The 16,185-nt window shown below is 44.5% G+C and overlaps 1 protein-coding gene across 1 annotated transcript in view; it reads right to left on the minus strand.

The window, feature by feature from the left end:
* hmcn1 (hemicentin 1) overlaps positions 1–16,185 on the minus strand; it is a gene marked incomplete at its 5' end in the record, with an annotated part of 79,527 nt that overhangs the window by 14,410 nt on the left and 48,932 nt on the right. Inside the window, 39 exons of the mRNA XM_084548089.1 lie at positions 26–153; positions 238–382; positions 493–634; positions 721–857; positions 975–1,056; positions 1,159–1,355; positions 1,444–1,722; positions 1,825–1,922; positions 2,581–2,764; positions 2,850–2,974; positions 3,306–3,465; positions 3,686–3,835; positions 3,987–4,118; positions 4,216–4,297; positions 4,408–4,610; positions 4,713–4,826; positions 5,091–5,252; positions 5,342–5,438; positions 5,897–6,084; positions 6,168–6,281; positions 6,371–6,568; positions 6,742–6,892; positions 7,011–7,156; positions 8,408–8,521; positions 8,609–8,782; positions 8,882–9,073; positions 9,168–9,254; positions 9,392–9,505; positions 10,371–10,538; positions 10,635–10,916; positions 11,243–11,398; positions 11,963–12,085; positions 12,296–12,392; positions 12,542–12,717; positions 14,415–14,538; positions 14,803–14,954; positions 15,061–15,237; positions 15,713–15,814; positions 15,959–16,082. Coding sequence (XP_084404215.1) covers positions 26–153; positions 238–382; positions 493–634; positions 721–857; positions 975–1,056; positions 1,159–1,355; positions 1,444–1,722; positions 1,825–1,922; positions 2,581–2,764; positions 2,850–2,974; positions 3,306–3,465; positions 3,686–3,835; positions 3,987–4,118; positions 4,216–4,297; positions 4,408–4,610; positions 4,713–4,826; positions 5,091–5,252; positions 5,342–5,438; positions 5,897–6,084; positions 6,168–6,281; positions 6,371–6,568; positions 6,742–6,892; positions 7,011–7,156; positions 8,408–8,521; positions 8,609–8,782; positions 8,882–9,073; positions 9,168–9,254; positions 9,392–9,505; positions 10,371–10,538; positions 10,635–10,916; positions 11,243–11,398; positions 11,963–12,085; positions 12,296–12,392; positions 12,542–12,717; positions 14,415–14,538; positions 14,803–14,954; positions 15,061–15,237; positions 15,713–15,814; positions 15,959–16,082 — 5,776 coding nt within the window. The remainder of the gene's footprint in view (positions 1–25; positions 154–237; positions 383–492; positions 635–720; positions 858–974; positions 1,057–1,158; positions 1,356–1,443; positions 1,723–1,824; positions 1,923–2,580; positions 2,765–2,849; positions 2,975–3,305; positions 3,466–3,685; positions 3,836–3,986; positions 4,119–4,215; positions 4,298–4,407; positions 4,611–4,712; positions 4,827–5,090; positions 5,253–5,341; positions 5,439–5,896; positions 6,085–6,167; positions 6,282–6,370; positions 6,569–6,741; positions 6,893–7,010; positions 7,157–8,407; positions 8,522–8,608; positions 8,783–8,881; positions 9,074–9,167; positions 9,255–9,391; positions 9,506–10,370; positions 10,539–10,634; positions 10,917–11,242; positions 11,399–11,962; positions 12,086–12,295; positions 12,393–12,541; positions 12,718–14,414; positions 14,539–14,802; positions 14,955–15,060; positions 15,238–15,712; positions 15,815–15,958; positions 16,083–16,185) is intronic.

The raw sequence follows: 16,185 nt of genomic DNA on the forward strand, positions 1-16,185 counted from the left end.
CATTTATACATATTTCACCACCCACCGTACACCTGCAGATCCACTCTCTTGCGTTGAGTACCAGCCTGATTTGTTGCCATACACAGGTAGCGACCAGTGTCAATCACCTGAGCTGACTGGATGTGTAAGGACCCATCTTCTGCAAATGTGTACCTGCACACACGTTCACAAGCTGAGTGAAATACTGAATCTGGCAATATGAAACAGTTGTATAAGGATATTGGTGTTGTGCTTTACCTGGGGTTGTTTCCTGACAATATTGCACCATGTTTCCTCCAGGTGACCCGAGGTGGTGGTACTCCACTGACTATACATTCAAGCACAGCTGGCTGGTTGATGTGCACTGACACAGTCTGGGAGCCTTCCTTTATAGTCGGGGCCACTACGGGTTAAACAAACTGTTTTTTAAAATGAAATGATATCTATAGCACATTTTGCTTCTTTAGATCTCTAGTAGGTGTATGTATTTAGATCTAAATAATACAACTGTACCATTTACAGCCAGGTTAAACTGTCGGGTGGTCTTGCCAGCGATGTTACTCGCCTCACAGGTGTACTGAGCTCTATCACTGAGCTCTGCCATGTTGATCTGTAAGTAGCGACCACCAGACAGAATACGCACACGAGCAGAGGCCTGCACAAAAGGGGAAACAAAAATCATTTGTGTTTATGCTAGTAATATTTGTATTGTGTGTTGCAGGCGTATGTTTGATTTCCGACCTGCAGAGGTTGGCCATCTTTGAACCAGGTAAGAGTTGGAGGTGGAACAGCATCTGACTTGCACTCCAGAGTCACCTGTCTGTTCTTTAGCACTGACACATCCTGAGGTGTGCTCTCACCCACGATGTTAGGAGGAACTTAGAGAGGTATAGACCAGAGGAAGCTACAGTTACAGGAGTCTTTCCCATGCACGCATTTAATGTAATGAAATCTATTACCTGCAGAGTAGAGGTTACTGCCACTATGTTACTCACCATGCACTCGAACCAGGAACTCTTTGTCATCATCTCCTGCTGGACTGTTGGCTAAGCAGCTATATCTGCCTGTGTCCTCCAGCTGAGTTTGGAAAAAGTGTGAGCAAGGGTAATAACAATAAAAAAAAAAATCACATTCACAAAATAATATTGTGTTTTATAGTATAATGTGAAACACACTGACTTGTGCCGAGGCCACACGGAGCACCTCTCCTCCCCGCAGGATACGCAAGCTGTCTGTCTGTGGGAGCGGCCGTCCATCCTTCAGCCAGGTCAGAGAGGGTGTAGGGATACCTGTGGCTTCACACTGGAGCTCCAGGACATTATTAACCACCACAGATACTTCTGCTGGTACGTCGGAGCTCTTGATGTGTGGAGGGTCTGACAAAGAAAAAAATAACAAGGTTTCCTTTCTCGTTCATTCATAAATCAAACGTTGAATCAAAGGCATTAATCTACTTTCACTCACCCAGAACTTTCAGGTTGAAGTGGCGGCTAGCTTGGCCAGCGGTGTTGTTAGCCATGCAGGTGTAGCGTCCTGTGTCGTTGACCTGGGTCTGGCTAATCTGTAAAGTGGTATTCAGGTTGAGGAGAACGACATGGCGGTCAGGGATTAAAGTGACTCCATCTTTAATCCAGGAGACAGTGGGTGTTGGGGTCCCATCCGCAACACACAGGAGAGAAGCCAAGCTGCCTCTGACTACTGTCACATCTTCTGTGCTCCCTGCTCCATCCAGACCAGGAGGGACTGAGGAGGATCATTTAACAATCATTAGCCACATTAAGAAAGATACAAACAAACATGAACATCCTTTTCTGCAAAAATATGCTGTTGATTATGCAGACTCACCCTGCACCTGTAGGTTATAATGTCTGTTGTCCACTCCCGCTCTGTTTGAAGCAACACATGTATAGCTTCCACCGTCAGACACCTGGATCCGTGTAATCCTGACAGATTAAAAGAAAGAATGTATAAATATCCTGATATACTGTCTTTCACTAAAGGTGGACAATATTCAACCACATATTTATTTTTCCCAAAACTATTTCTGTCCTAAGACATCATAATGTCACTATTATCAAAGTGACGTTATGGGTGAAGTTCCACAGATCAGGCATAACATTATGACTACTGACAAGTGAAGTAAATAACATTGACCATCTTGTGACAATACAATGTTCTTCTGGGAAACTTTTGGACCTGGCATTCATTCATGTGGATGTTACTTAGACATGTACTACCCACCTAGACCAGACCAGGCACCCACACCCCATAGCAATGACACTCCTTGATGGCAGCACACAAAAAGTCTTTAGGAACAACTAACAAGTCACTGACAAGTCACAACTGTTTTGGAGGCACAAGGGGGGACCTACGCAATATTAGGAAGGTGGTCATAATGTTATGCCTGATAGGTGTGCATTTCATCTCTAGCCAAGTTACAGTTTTAAAACATGTTCTTCATCAGTCCTTTCTTAGTACAATCTGGACATCATAAAGTTCATGTCCAATGTTATGCCTGATCGTGTATATTCACATTCAAAAGAGGAAACTCTTTCGCAAAAACATCACCCTCCTCTTTCTGCACCCTGTCCACTGACCTACCGGAGCACCTGTCCAGCAGAAAGGAGTCGTATGTGGGAGGAGACTGGCAGAGGCAGGCCGTTCCTCAGCCAGTTAAGCTGAGGCAGAGGAGAGCCCGTGGCAACGCATTCAATATTGACAGAGCTGTCCAGAACTGCACTCAGCTCCTCCACAGTGTCAGTGTCGCCATCGATCACCGGAGGCACTGGGAGAGTGGATAGAGAGTAAGGTCAGTGACATCACAACAAACGGTGAATGATGATGATTTAATAAAAATGAATTACACCCACCATACACATTCAGATTAAATATCCTGTCCTCTTCTCCTGCAGCGTTGGTGGCCACACAGGTGTACTTGCCGCTGTCTGTGGTGTCTGCTCGGATCACAGTAAGTCTGCTGCCGTCTGGACTGATCCTGGACATACAGAACGGACAGACAGCGAACATCTCTCATCAAGTGTACAAGGTATGCACTTAGATAGATAGATAGGCAACTTTATTGATCCCTTTGACAAACTTACACTGTAAAGTACTATTAAAGTCTCACATGATTGTTCTTTAATCCAGATTTTTCTGTGGGCTGCTGGTGTCAGACAAATTGTATTTTTGTCCCTTTCTAATATTTTCTCTGAACCTTGATTTTAATAAATATGGTAGATTTAATCATCTGTGGCTCAATATGAAATATTTCCCATGGATATCTGCATTGGCATGCTGTCAGTTATTGGCAGCACACATTACTCTACCTGATCCCTTTATTTCTCGTACTGTTGATGGCTTCCCCATCCTTCAGCCACTGGATGGTTGGCGTTGGGGTTCCTTGTGCTCGACAGACCAGCTGGATGCTTTCATTGAGCAGGACTCCCATCTCACCGGGCATCTCTGATCCAGAGATACTGGGAGGGACTAAACCAGAATTACAGGTGTTAGCTCCAGTCCACTTTAGACATACCTACATTAATATGAGAAACTCATCAAGGCTCATCAACTAAATTAAAATACAAAATACCGTACTATTCTAAGCTTATATACTTAGAAGCTGTAAAATTTCTGTCTATGCAAAGAATCTCCTAGAAAAGAGGCAGCATTTTTGTACAGTGGCTCAAATGTAAAGGTGTGCAAGTACCTTGAATGGTGAGGTGGTAGGCCTTTTGCGCTTGGCCCTCCAAATTGGAGGCCACACACGTGTAAGTGCCGCTGTCTGAAAGCTGTGACCGTGCGATCTGTAGTTTGCTGCCTCCCGAGAAGATGTGCATCTCCAGAGACTCTGAATTCTCTATGAAGTCCATAGGTTTGTTATTAATAAAGCATAATGAAAGAACTGTATTTTGACTGCAAATGAATACTAAATCCCTTCTCACAGAATTACATTAACAGATCATAAAACAACTTTTTGTGGTTTGTCAGTCAAACCTGCACATGCTTACCTATGGGACGTCCATTTTTCAGCCATGTGAGACTGGGTGGAGGGATTCCAGTAGCGTCACAGGCAAAAGTAACTGGGTTACTTATGGTTTCCATGACGGTCTCCTCTGCTTGGCCATCGATACTGGGAGGCACTGAGGAAACAGAGGGAGAGTATATGCAAGTGTGAAATATTGCTCTGAACGCTCCGTTTTCCAATTTGTAAATCATTTCATATTTAGAATATTTTACCGTAGATGTTCAAGTGGAAGTTCTTGTCCACTTGTCCAGCAATATTGGTGGCCATGCAAACATACTGTCCTGTATCGGACACCTGAGGCAGCAACACAACACATTAAACTAAAACATTAAAAACAATGCAGCTATTCAGCTTTTTAATTTTTGCAAGGGAAGAAAAGATAAAAGTATCTATTCATCTGTCACCTCTGAGCCTTTAATCTGAAGGATCCGTCCTGCGGCCAGAATACGCAGGTTGGCAGATTCTGTCACCATTCGGCCGTTCTTGTACCAGGTGATGGTGGGAGGAGGGACGGCGTTGGATTCACACTCCAGAGTTACCGATTTACCGACAAGCACATTCACCACCACAGGAGAGTCCCCGCTGTTGTCTCGGATACTGGGAGGGACTGCGGGCAGAGGAGAGAGGGTTTACCTTCAGTTTATGATGTACGTCGAGGCCAAAGTCAGGAGCGTGGTGTGCGATGCAAACTGCACGGTTTAGGACTCACCAAAAACAGTGAGGTAGATTTGTTTATAAGCCTCTCCTGCTGCGTTCATGGCCACACACGTGTACTTTCCCCCGTCAGATACTTTTGCTTTCAGAATCTGTAATGTACGACCTCCTGAAATGGACACAGACACACATCATTTGGCTTCGGTTATTTATCTTGTGTTGTTTTACGGTGTGGTGGTTAGCACTGATGCCTCACAGCAAGAAGGTTCTGGGTATTCAAACCCAGAACTATTGGCAGACTGGGGCCTTTCTGTGTGGAGTTTGCATGTCCTCCCTGTGTGTGCGTGGGTTCTCTCTGGGTACTCCTACACCTCCCAAAGAACCTTAATGTTCTTTGTTATGACAGACTGTACAGTATAAGTGTGTATATTACCTGGCATGATGAGTGCATTGGTGTTGGCCTGAATGGGGCCCCTGTCGTTTAACCAGCTCAGTGTGGGAGGAGGGAAACCAGTGGCTTCACAGGAGAGAGACACAAAGTTGTTCACCACCACTGTCACGTTCTCAAAACTCAGGCCGATGATGGTGGGAGGCACTGAGAGGAAGAAAAGAGTTTTATTAATCCCTCGTTAACTTCTCTGCTTAAAAAGAGGCAATAATGCAGACTAACTTCCTGTAACTCACCGTGAACGTTGAGATTGAAGGATTTTTCTGCACTTCCAGCCACATTGTCAGCCACACACACATAGCGTCCAGTGTCAGACACCTGAGCAGTCAGCACCTGATGGAGCGGAGGAAAAAATACAGTATATATAAAGCAAGAACACAGACTGCACTACGACGTTTCACTAGAAATAGATTGACAAACAGTTTAGCAATGTTTAAATTAAATGTTATGTTGAAGTTAGTAATGTAATTATCTGAAAAAAACATTCATTCATTCATTCATTCATTCATTCATTTTCTGTAACTGCTTGTTAACAGTCAACCTGTTCTAAAAAATTGCATTAATTGCAGTTAACTCTATAAGATGCTTAAAAATCCTAATATCAATCATATATTTGACCTTAAACTTGCTACTTTCTAACTCATCAGTTGTTTCATCTGCAAGATTTGAGCTTCCTGCACGTGATCTGTTGGTTTTAAAGGCAATTAATGGGTTATAATTAAATTAACCCGGTTTAGATGCACGTCAAACGTCACGGCCTGTTTAACCTTTCCCTGTTTCCTTGTCGTTACCTGAAGTGCTCGCCCATTGGAGAGGATTCTATGTGGACCATACGAGCCGATCGGCCGGTTGTCCTTAAACCAGGTGATCTTGGGGGCGGGGTTTCCATCCACATGACAATCCAGTTGAGTAGTTTTGTTGACCAGGACTGTGACTTCATCGGGCAAGTCGCTGTCTGTTCCCCGTATGATCGGAGGTACTGTTGCAAGGTAGATAGACGCAATGAGAAACAGCTTCGCTTCCCTCAGCTCTGTTAAACCGACTGATGACGTGTGTACTCACATAACACTCTAACGTCATACTGGATGGAGTCTTCTCCTGCTTCATTCACTGCTACACATGTATATCTGCCTGAGTCCTCAACCTGGGCCCTGGGAATCTGCAACACTCGTCCACCTGAGAATAAAAGTGGAAGATCGGTATCACCTCACTCTCTCTCTCTATATATTTCTTGTTTTCTCGCCGTCTTTCTGTTTTTGTCTCACCTGGCAGGATCAGAACTTTGTCGTTAGAGGTCAACAGCTGTCCATCTTTGTACCATGTCAGTGTCGGAGGGGGGACGGCGTTGGTCTCGCAGTACAGAGAGATGGGATTGTTAAGAATCACGTCTCGAGCATCACCTCCAAAGCCCGGGGTAGACGTGGCGTCACCAGCACCGCCAGGCTTATTGAAATTAGGTGGAACTGAATCGAGGGAAATATACAAAAACAATATTAAAACCCTACTTTGAGCATATGTGACACTTTTCATAGTGTAGTGGAAACAAAATGAAGTCTGCAGTTCAGTCTCTGCGTACTGACTGCGGTTATTAATAATCATCTCAGTTAACACATCAGCATCAGTCAACCCAGTTCACCTTGTATATTTACATCAAAGTCCTTCTCATCCTCTCCAGCTATGTTAGTGGCCACGCAGGTGTAGCGGCCAGTGTCTGACACCTGAGCATGCTTGATCTGAACAATGCGTCCATTGGCTGTGATGGACACATGGTCGTCTGTCTGCAGGATCTGTGGAGAAGATGCATCAGAATGAAAATATTATTTTTTTTTTCCCAAGAAATCTTAATGTAGAAATGTTTCCCAAGAAGCTTAATGTAAAAATAAGCTTGACATTCTGATCTGCTACCTGTCCATCCTTATACCACTGCAGTGCCGGGGTAGGAAAGGCCTGAGCTACACACTCCAGGGTCAGCGTGCTGTTGACCTTGATCTTGACCTCTTTAGGGACCAGTCCTTCCCCAGGTATGTCATTCTTATTGATCTGTGGAGGCACTGTCATAAAACACATTTAAAGTTAGACCACTGACATATTTAGCTATGTTTACAAGCACTTCTTGGACATACACCGATCGGCCACAACATTATGACCAATGACAGGAGAAGTAAATAACATTGACCATCTTGTGACAATTCAGTGTTCTGCTGGGAAACTTTTGGACCTGGCATTCATTCATTCATGTGGGTGTCACTTAGACATGTAGCACCCACCTAGACCAGACCAGGCACCCCCACCCCATAGCAATGACACTCCTTGATGGCAGCAGCCATCCCCAGCAGGATGCAGCCTGACACAGGCACACACAGAAACGCTTTAGGAACAACTAAAAAAAAAAAAAAAAAAAAACATGGAAACTGCACAAATTTAATATTGGTGAGGGTTGGTGTTGTCTTTGAATAAGGTTACAAGTACTTGTCAAGTTTATATGTGAGTCTCGTATGCAAAGCCACAGCGAAGTGGCAGGTGTCGGGTTTCCCATGTGGAATGCAAACATGCTGTAGATAGCAACAGCTTCAGCCGAAAGTAACAGCATCAGCGACCATAGAAATGTGTTGTCGTGGCCGAGTGGTTAAGGCGATGGACTAGAAATCCATTGGGGTCTCCCCGCGCAGGTTCGAATCCTGCCGACAACGGCACAATGTTTTCTTAGCTGTTCAGAGGACTGAGGAACACGATTCCCTCAACCTCTGTGTGTTTGAAATATCGCAGCGACAATGTCACTTGTTTCCACTGCCGCTGATTTATTGAAAGTGCTAAGACACAGATAAATATCCTGGCTCTTACTAGTGGAGTGGGCTCATAACATGATTTACAGCCTTTTCTGTCTTTTCTTTTTCTTGTTTTATTTTAACTCGGCTAAATCTTACACGATCAGCCACAACATTACAACCACTAACAGAAGAAGTAAATAACATTAACCATCTTGTGACAATACAATATTCTGCTGGGAAACCTCGTGTGGATGTTGTAGCACCCACCTAGACCAGACCAGGCACCCCCACCCCATAGCAATGACACTCCTTGATAGCAGCAGCCATCCCCTGCAGGATAACAACATTCTGTTGCCAGACACCACAGGACACCCTCAGAAGACCCATGTCCATTCTCTGATGAGTCACAACTGTTTTGGAGGCACAAGGAAGACCTACACAATATTAGGAAGGTGGTCATAATGTTATGCCTGATCAGTGTACCTTTTCTTGTCTAGGGAATATTTCATGTTATCAAAGGTGCAGGAGTCTCACCATAAACCTTGACCTCATAGTGCTTCAGAGTCTCTCCAGCCTCGTTAGTGGCCACACAGGTATACCTCCCAGCATCCCCTTCTTTAGCGTTGAGAATCTGCAGTGTTCGCCCGCCTGTAAAAACAAGGGTCAAACTTCTACCACACTATTCTAGCATAAGTTTTTATATAGGTTCTTTTCTGTACATTTGTCATCTCAGACCTGGAAGGACTCTGACGTTGCGACTGGATTCAAACGGAGTGCCATCCTTGAGCCAGGTGATCAGAGCAGGAGGGTAAGACTGGACTTCACACACCAGTGAGGTGGGGCTGCTCAGGGTTACTGTGACCTCCTCTGCAGAAATGTCAGGGCCCGACCCAACGATGGTGGGTGAAACTGGTCAAGAAAGGAACAGGAACACAAAGCAGTCAAATTAAATCCCTTGATTCATTATTTAAACATTGTTAAGCTGACGGGGAAGAGTTGTGCTCGTACCCAGGACGTTGAGGTTGAAATGCCGGCTGCGGTCTCCTGCGCTGTTAGATGCCAGACAGCTGTACCTGCCTGTGTCTGCAACTCGGGCCTCGGAGATTTGGAGAAAGCGTCCGTGGGACAAAACTTGGTGACGCCTGTCAGGTGCCAGCAGCTGCCCATCCTTCAGCCATTTAATGTCTGGCACAGGATTGCCTGCAAAATAACAAGAGAAAATTATAAAGACTATTTGTTTTACTGTTATCTACATTAAAGTTACAGCAACAATTTGCATTTGCAGATGATTTACCTGAAGCCTCACAGGTGAGAGTGATGTTGTGTTTCTCCTTTACTTTCGTGTCCAACACAGTTCCCTCCCCCACAATGCTTGGAGGAACTGTCAATTGAATTAATTACATTTTTCTCACTGTTCATTGTCTCTATCTTTTGAACACAACCATGAACTTATTAATAATGCAAAATTTGGAGTTATCTATATTGACATTAATAAGACCATAATAAAAAAAATTGTACCGAGGATATCAAGGTCAAAGTTCTTCCTCTCTTCTCCGGCGCTGTTTGAAACAATACAGGTGTACCTCCCAGCATCCTCCACAGCAACGTGCATAAGACGTAGGCTGCGGCCGCCTGCAGGTTAAACAGGTTAAACAGGTCAAATACTGTCATTTATCTATTGCCACGATGGAATGGATTCCATCCTTCTTTCCAGAAAACACAAGCATTTTAAGTTTGTTGAAAGAAAATTGCCACTCAAATTACAATTGGTTCAATTAGGAGAAACGCTTTAAGCTGACAGCTGTTCAAATATTTGCAAACCAGTTAAAGGCGATTAAGAGTAATTGGATCCGTCTAAAAATGGTTTTGCCTTAGCAGGGTTCATGAGAATCTCCCGAGAAACAAGTGATAAATTCTGACACAATACAAAATCTGCAGCGCATTGAATTTATTTTCATCATGCACTTTAATTGGAGCCTTTGGCCGCATTAATTTCCTTCTCTTTCAGCACGTTGTCTTGTGAGACTTTTCTAAATAATATTTAAGAATTGGTTGGCTCTGCAAAGGCAATTCAGGCAGCAAGCTAAAGTTCAGGGACCACAGTTTCATTTGGGAGCACCCAAGACATCTTGATGAATTGGTTTAAACACTATTTAAAGCAATTGCTTCTGTTTGTCTTCTTCTTTCACAGACATCGTTTTTGCTGGGTTTGGCCCCAGTTGCAATGATCCTATTACGACTTATTACTCGGGATGAATTGCGACTGCTTGGCCTCTGAAGCTTAGCTGGAGAGAAAAACAGTTCAAGATGCTCTTTTGAAAATGTTAACCATCATTCATATTCTTGGCGGCTTGCTTCCACTTGAGAGAGGGACGCTAAGAAAACACGGATCTTTAAAGACGTCTGACATGACATACAGCTACGGATAGTAATAATTTAAAAAACAAACTCCTTCACATCGTCCAGAGAGTGCCAAGACAATCAAACGGGATCTGACCTGAGAGGACGCGCACTGAACTGGTGGTCTTGATCGGTCGACCATCCTTCAGCCAGGAGATGACAGGAAGAGGGATGCCGGACGCCTCACAGCTCAGAGCCACTGGGTTCTTCACTACAACGCTCACGTTTTCTGCAAACTGCACCTGACCAATGATAGTAGGTGGAACTGAACAACACAAGAGGGAATGAGGGAAAGATTATTTAACACAGATTCTCTTAACCGAACCAGGATGATTAGAAAATAAAAAACGCTAATCCATACCGTGTACACTGATGTCATGCTTGCTGTCAGCCTGTCCCGCCACGTTAACAGCGATGCAGGTGTAGCGTCCCGTGTCCGACACCTTAGCGTCTTTGATCTGCAACAGCCTCCCCTCATTCAAGACTTTGGCTCCGTGCTGACCTGTGATGGGCCGTCCATCCTTCAGCCACGTGACGGCGGGTCGCGGCACGCCCTCTGCAGCGCACTGCAGGGTCACGTCCCCTCCCTTTGTCACAGTAACGTCATCGGTGTCGCCTTCGCTGCGTCTGATGGAAGGGCGAACTGAAGTGAGAAAAGCAGGTGAGTTGAGTGTCGATTAAGAGCTGCTGAGAACACATAGCACGTTATGTATGTAATGTATTGTAGCTCTGTGTCATACAGTCAGTCACAGTGAAAATTACAGTGTGAGGTGTTGTTTCCATAAGGTTTTAGTAATTTTTATGAAACAAAAAGTCATTTACTGATTTCACTCACGCTATATGTTGGTTTTTCTGTTAGCAGTCGACCTCTAGCACTTATTTTTGTCGACTGTTGCTTCTTCTTTACTTTAATGTACACACGACATACGAAACACACCGCTTTCTGCAAAGGAAGATGTGCATATGTACCATAAACCTGCAGGCTGTACTCCTTGGACGTGGTGCCGGCCGCGCTGGTTGCTGTGCAGGTGTAAGAGGCCGTGTCCATCCTCTCGGCACTGGAAATCTGCAGCTGACGACCTCCTGACAAAACCCTGAGCCGCTGGTCTGACTTGAGTTCGGAACCTGGAACAGCACACAATTTAGGTGATCTTCAAGATTCAAGATTTATTTATTGCCATTTTTCACCGAGTACCTGCGTACCCAGAGAAGAACAAAATACTGTTTCCCAGATGTGACAGACAGTGCAAGTCAACAAAATAAGTTAAAAATCTAGAACTTTGAAAAGAAATAAACAAGATAGAGACAAAAATGAGTAAACTAAGATCACAAAATGCCATACAACATACACTATCTACTCTAAGGGAAGTACATAGGTAAAGTGCCGGCCGTGAAATATTGTCCATGTTGCCTTGAACAGATGATTTGTGTGTGAGGGTGTAAGTTTAGAGATTGACTGATCAGCCTGACAGATTCCTGGATGTCCTACAGCTGATGCTTGTGTACCTTCTCCCTGAGGACAGCAGGGAGAAGATGTGATGGGAGGGATGATGTGAGCCTGTAATGATGCAGATTGCTTTATGGACACAGCGCTGCTTGTATAATTCCAACAAGCAGGGGAGTGGAGCGTCTTTGATCTTGTTCCTCACTTTGTGTTTCTGTGTCTCTTACAAACACACATGCACCTACCGTCCTTCCTCCACGTAAGGCTGGGAGGAGGTATGCCACTGGACTCGCACACCAGAGTGATGAGACTTCCTTCGACCACCGTCAGAGGGGACGCTTCTTCTGAGCCGCGGATACTGGGGGAAACTGTAATAGCAGCAGGACACCAAAAGGAGGCACTCAAGTCACTTTAAAGAAGAATAGTCGTACAGTTCCAGAGGGATATTTGTGACAATACGAGATAAAAACAATTGTTTAGACTTGACACAGATAAAGTGGATGTAAAACTAATTTAAACACTGATTTTAAGCTCAGTTTAAGCAGGAAATAGGGCAGACAATAGACAAATCAACTCACCCCAGACATTTAGGTTATAGTTTTTCTCTGTTTTTCCAGCAACATTGGTGGCCTCACAGGTATACCTGCCTGAATCCTGCACCTGGGCACTATCAACCTAGCAAATTAAACAGCAGACAAATATTGGGATTTCTTTAATGATATGCAAATATATTACCTTTAAAGACAATCAAAGAAATAAACTAATAAGAACAATCTAAGAAACAAGTACGTATACCTTGTTGTATAATTTCTAATAAACTGTACCTTAAGGAGACTACCATCAGCTGAGACAGTCAGACCAGGCTTCCTGAACAGTGGGCGGCCATCTCTGCGCCAGGAGAGGGTAGGTGGAGGGATCGCATCGCTCTGGCAGTGCAGCTCCACGGGACGGCCGAGCATCACTGTCGCATTCACCTCCTCGCCTCTGATGTTAGGCGGCACTGTGGCGGACACAAAGACAATCAGAATAATCCCCAGCAGGATGAGGGACACACAAAAGTCTTCTTTGCTCTTCGTCTATGTCAAGGTTCGCCCATTACGTCATGCTAAGTGCTGCAGACTCTTGCGGTTAACTCATGAATGAAGAGAATAATTGTTTCCTGAGAGGCATGCGCTCTGCTCTGTTGGGCATCTGGTGCTCTTTAGGCACTAATTCCATCTTGAGCAGTGACAACGCTATTAAGCATTTGTTTGTGGCATTAAAAGTGGCCATGTTTCCCAGAAGCATAATGAGTTGGGACAAAAAAAAGAAGAAGACATTGATATTTACCACCAGTTTTATTAAAATCAAGGCCTAGACACACCTTTGCGTCTAAGCCACTGCAACAAAATTACTTAACATCATGGATCTTCTTGGTTCTTTTGTGTTTTCTTTCGTTTTTTTATTGAATCTGGCCTGTTCTAGAAAATAACTGCCGGCCAATTTCCCTCACGTTACGGTCACTGGACAGACAGAGCTCGAGTCATCTGGGAAGGACAGAAACAGGCCCTCAGCTCCGCATTTGGCCAGACACAGGAAGCTGCTAAAGAATGGTAGCAATTACCCCAAGAAATCTGCCTTTATTTGTGTGGACAAGCTCTTTTTGATCACGCGTCAAGGGGATGTTTGCATTCTGCGCCAAACAGACACACTCAAGCACAGACTTTACAATTGCATGCGTGTAAACAACTTGTCTTCTGTTGCCTCAGCGACTTTAGCTTTGGTTAGACCTGTATAACAACCGATTTCCAATCAAACTCAGCTCTCTGCAGGGAAGTGACAGGGTTTACTGGAATGCTAAACTCGGTCAAACCGTACTTCCTGTGCACATGTTATGGTCAAAGCTTTTGTCAGGTATTGTTTGAGTATTTTATGTTTCAAGTTCAATCTGGTGCTCTGCTGAAAGACATACAACAGCGAGACATAATCATTATTTTGGAAAACAAAGAGTGGGCGAAGGAAATGATATCAGAGGCAAGAACAAGAGGGATTTGGCCTACGGAGAGAGATCAGTACCAGACAAGAAATTACTTTGACACAAGAAAGACTATTTTTACTATGTATACAGAGATCAGCCACAACATTAAGACTACTGACACGAGAAGTGAAAAACATTGACCGTCTTGTGACAATTCAGTGTTCTGCTGGGAAACTTTTGGACCTGGCATTCATTCGTGTGGATGTTAATTAGACATGTAGCACCCGCCTAGACCAGACCAGGCACCCCCACCCCATAGCAATGACACTCCTTGATGGCAGCAGCCCTCCCCAGCAGGATGCAGCCTGACACAGACACACACACAAAAACGCTTTACGAACAACTCAAGGTATTGACCTGGCCTCTAAATTCACTCGATCCCAAACTGATCGAGTATCTGCGAAATGATCCACAGAGGCCCATCCCCTCAACCCATAGGACCCAAAGACCCCCCACTAACAAAATCCTGTCTCCAGACACCACAGGACACCCTCAGAAGGCCCATGTCCATTCTCTGATGAGTCACAACTGTTTTGGAGGCACAAGGGAGACCTACACATATTAGGAAGGTGATCATAATGTTATGCTGGATCAGTGTATGGTGTTAAAGAACAATATGGTTCCAAATATACAGTACATGTATTTAACGTAATTTAGCATCTGACAAGGTTGTTTCTCACCATAGACCCTCAGGTCGTACTCTCTTTGTTGCTCTCCACCGGCGTTGACAGCCACGCAGGTGTATCTGCCTGTATCGCTGACCTGTGCACTGTTGAGAGACAACACTCTGCCCCCAGACAACACCTGAGAGGGAGACAGTAGCACAGCACTCAGCACACACAAACACACAGTAGAAAAAAAACTAAAATCTGCAGAATAATATCATTAACTTCTTGCACATGTTCTGTAAACCCGCAGGAATATGCAGCAATTCAAAATTTCAACATACTGACAAACCTACGATGGCCTATACAAGTAATATATGTAATGTATGAGTGTATCTATGTTCTCTTTTTTTAACTGAAGCACATCAAAGTTGATTATTTAATTAAATGACTTCGTGGGCACCTGTATGCCATGTGAAACGCTTGCCACAGGGCTGCCGTCTTTAAGCCACGTGAGACTGGGCAGGGGAACACCAGTGGCCTCGCATGCCAGTCTGGCGGCCTCGTTCACCACGACCGTTACTGTACCACCGCGGCTGGAGATGACCGGAGGAACTGTAAGAAATACACCACACAGTCAAGACAAATTTTGTGAATCAGTCAGCCATGGAACTCATTCTCACTCTGGACATTTTCACTGACCAATGAAAAAGTTACCCACCAAACACCTGCAAGCTGTAAGATATCTCAGCGACTCCAGCCAGGTTGACGGCTACACATCTGTACATGCCGGCGTCAGACAGCTGTGCCCGTTCGACCTCCAGCACCTGGCCGCGTTTCAGCATCGTCACACCAGCCGCACTGGTCAGAGGTCGGCCATCTTTGTACCAAGTGATCGCTGGGGGCACAGAGGTAATTCAAAAGGGTTTATATAAAGCAACAGAACTATTAAAATAAAAGTTTAAAAATCGTCAGAAACTAAAAGCTTTTCTTTAACTTCACTAATTCTGGTACTTTGTAAACAGGAATATTTAATTAAAAATGCAAAACAGCTGAAAAACTAAAGCTAGAACACTGACAGTTAGACGTAGCTATAATACAATACCGAATGGAAAGCAACGACTGCTAAAACTGCAAAAACATCACATAAAAGTGTTTAATTGCACTGGAATTTAAGTGTTTATCCGTATAGAACTTGTACATCACACCGTTCATCCAACTAGAAAGAAAGAGAGTCGGAAGAACTGCCTGTGTCTGCCTGGAGATATTCATCTGTGATCAATTTTCTGCTCTTCCTTTACTGAGCAAAGATAAGAAAAGGCTGTGAGTGAGCACAGCGAGACAGAGGGGGGGACGTTTGTGGGATGTCTTACCAGGTAACGGGCTCCCTGTGGCCTTGCACTCAAGCTCAGTGGGAAAGCCTGACAGGATGGTCTCGTTGATGATCTCTCCAGATTTTGGAATACTGGGAGGCTCTGAGTATTACACACAAGAAGAACAATTTATTAGATGATGTCTCCGCCTAGTCTCTCGACAACAGAAGGAGGAGAGGAGGAAGATGCGTGACAGAAACCAGGGACACACGAGCAGAGAGAGCGCTTTGTGTATCTGTACGTTACCATGGACACTGAGTCTGATGTTCTTCTGAGCTTCACCAGCTGCATTGGTGGCGAGACAGGTGTATCTCCCAGAATCCTCCAGTCTTGCCTCTGCGATTGTTAGTGTTCTTCCCGCTGACTCCAGCTGCGGTGGATTTAAATACAAACACGGAGAATTCAGACTTTTCAGTTTCGTTCGACAGATCAGAAGAAGTTGTCGGTTTGTGATTCAGTAACAGAAACATCAC

This window comes from Chelon labrosus (genome assembly GCF_963514085.1).
Source record: "Chelon labrosus genome assembly, chromosome: 7".
Classification (NCBI taxonomy): Eukaryota; Metazoa; Chordata; class Actinopteri; order Mugiliformes; family Mugilidae; genus Chelon; species Chelon labrosus.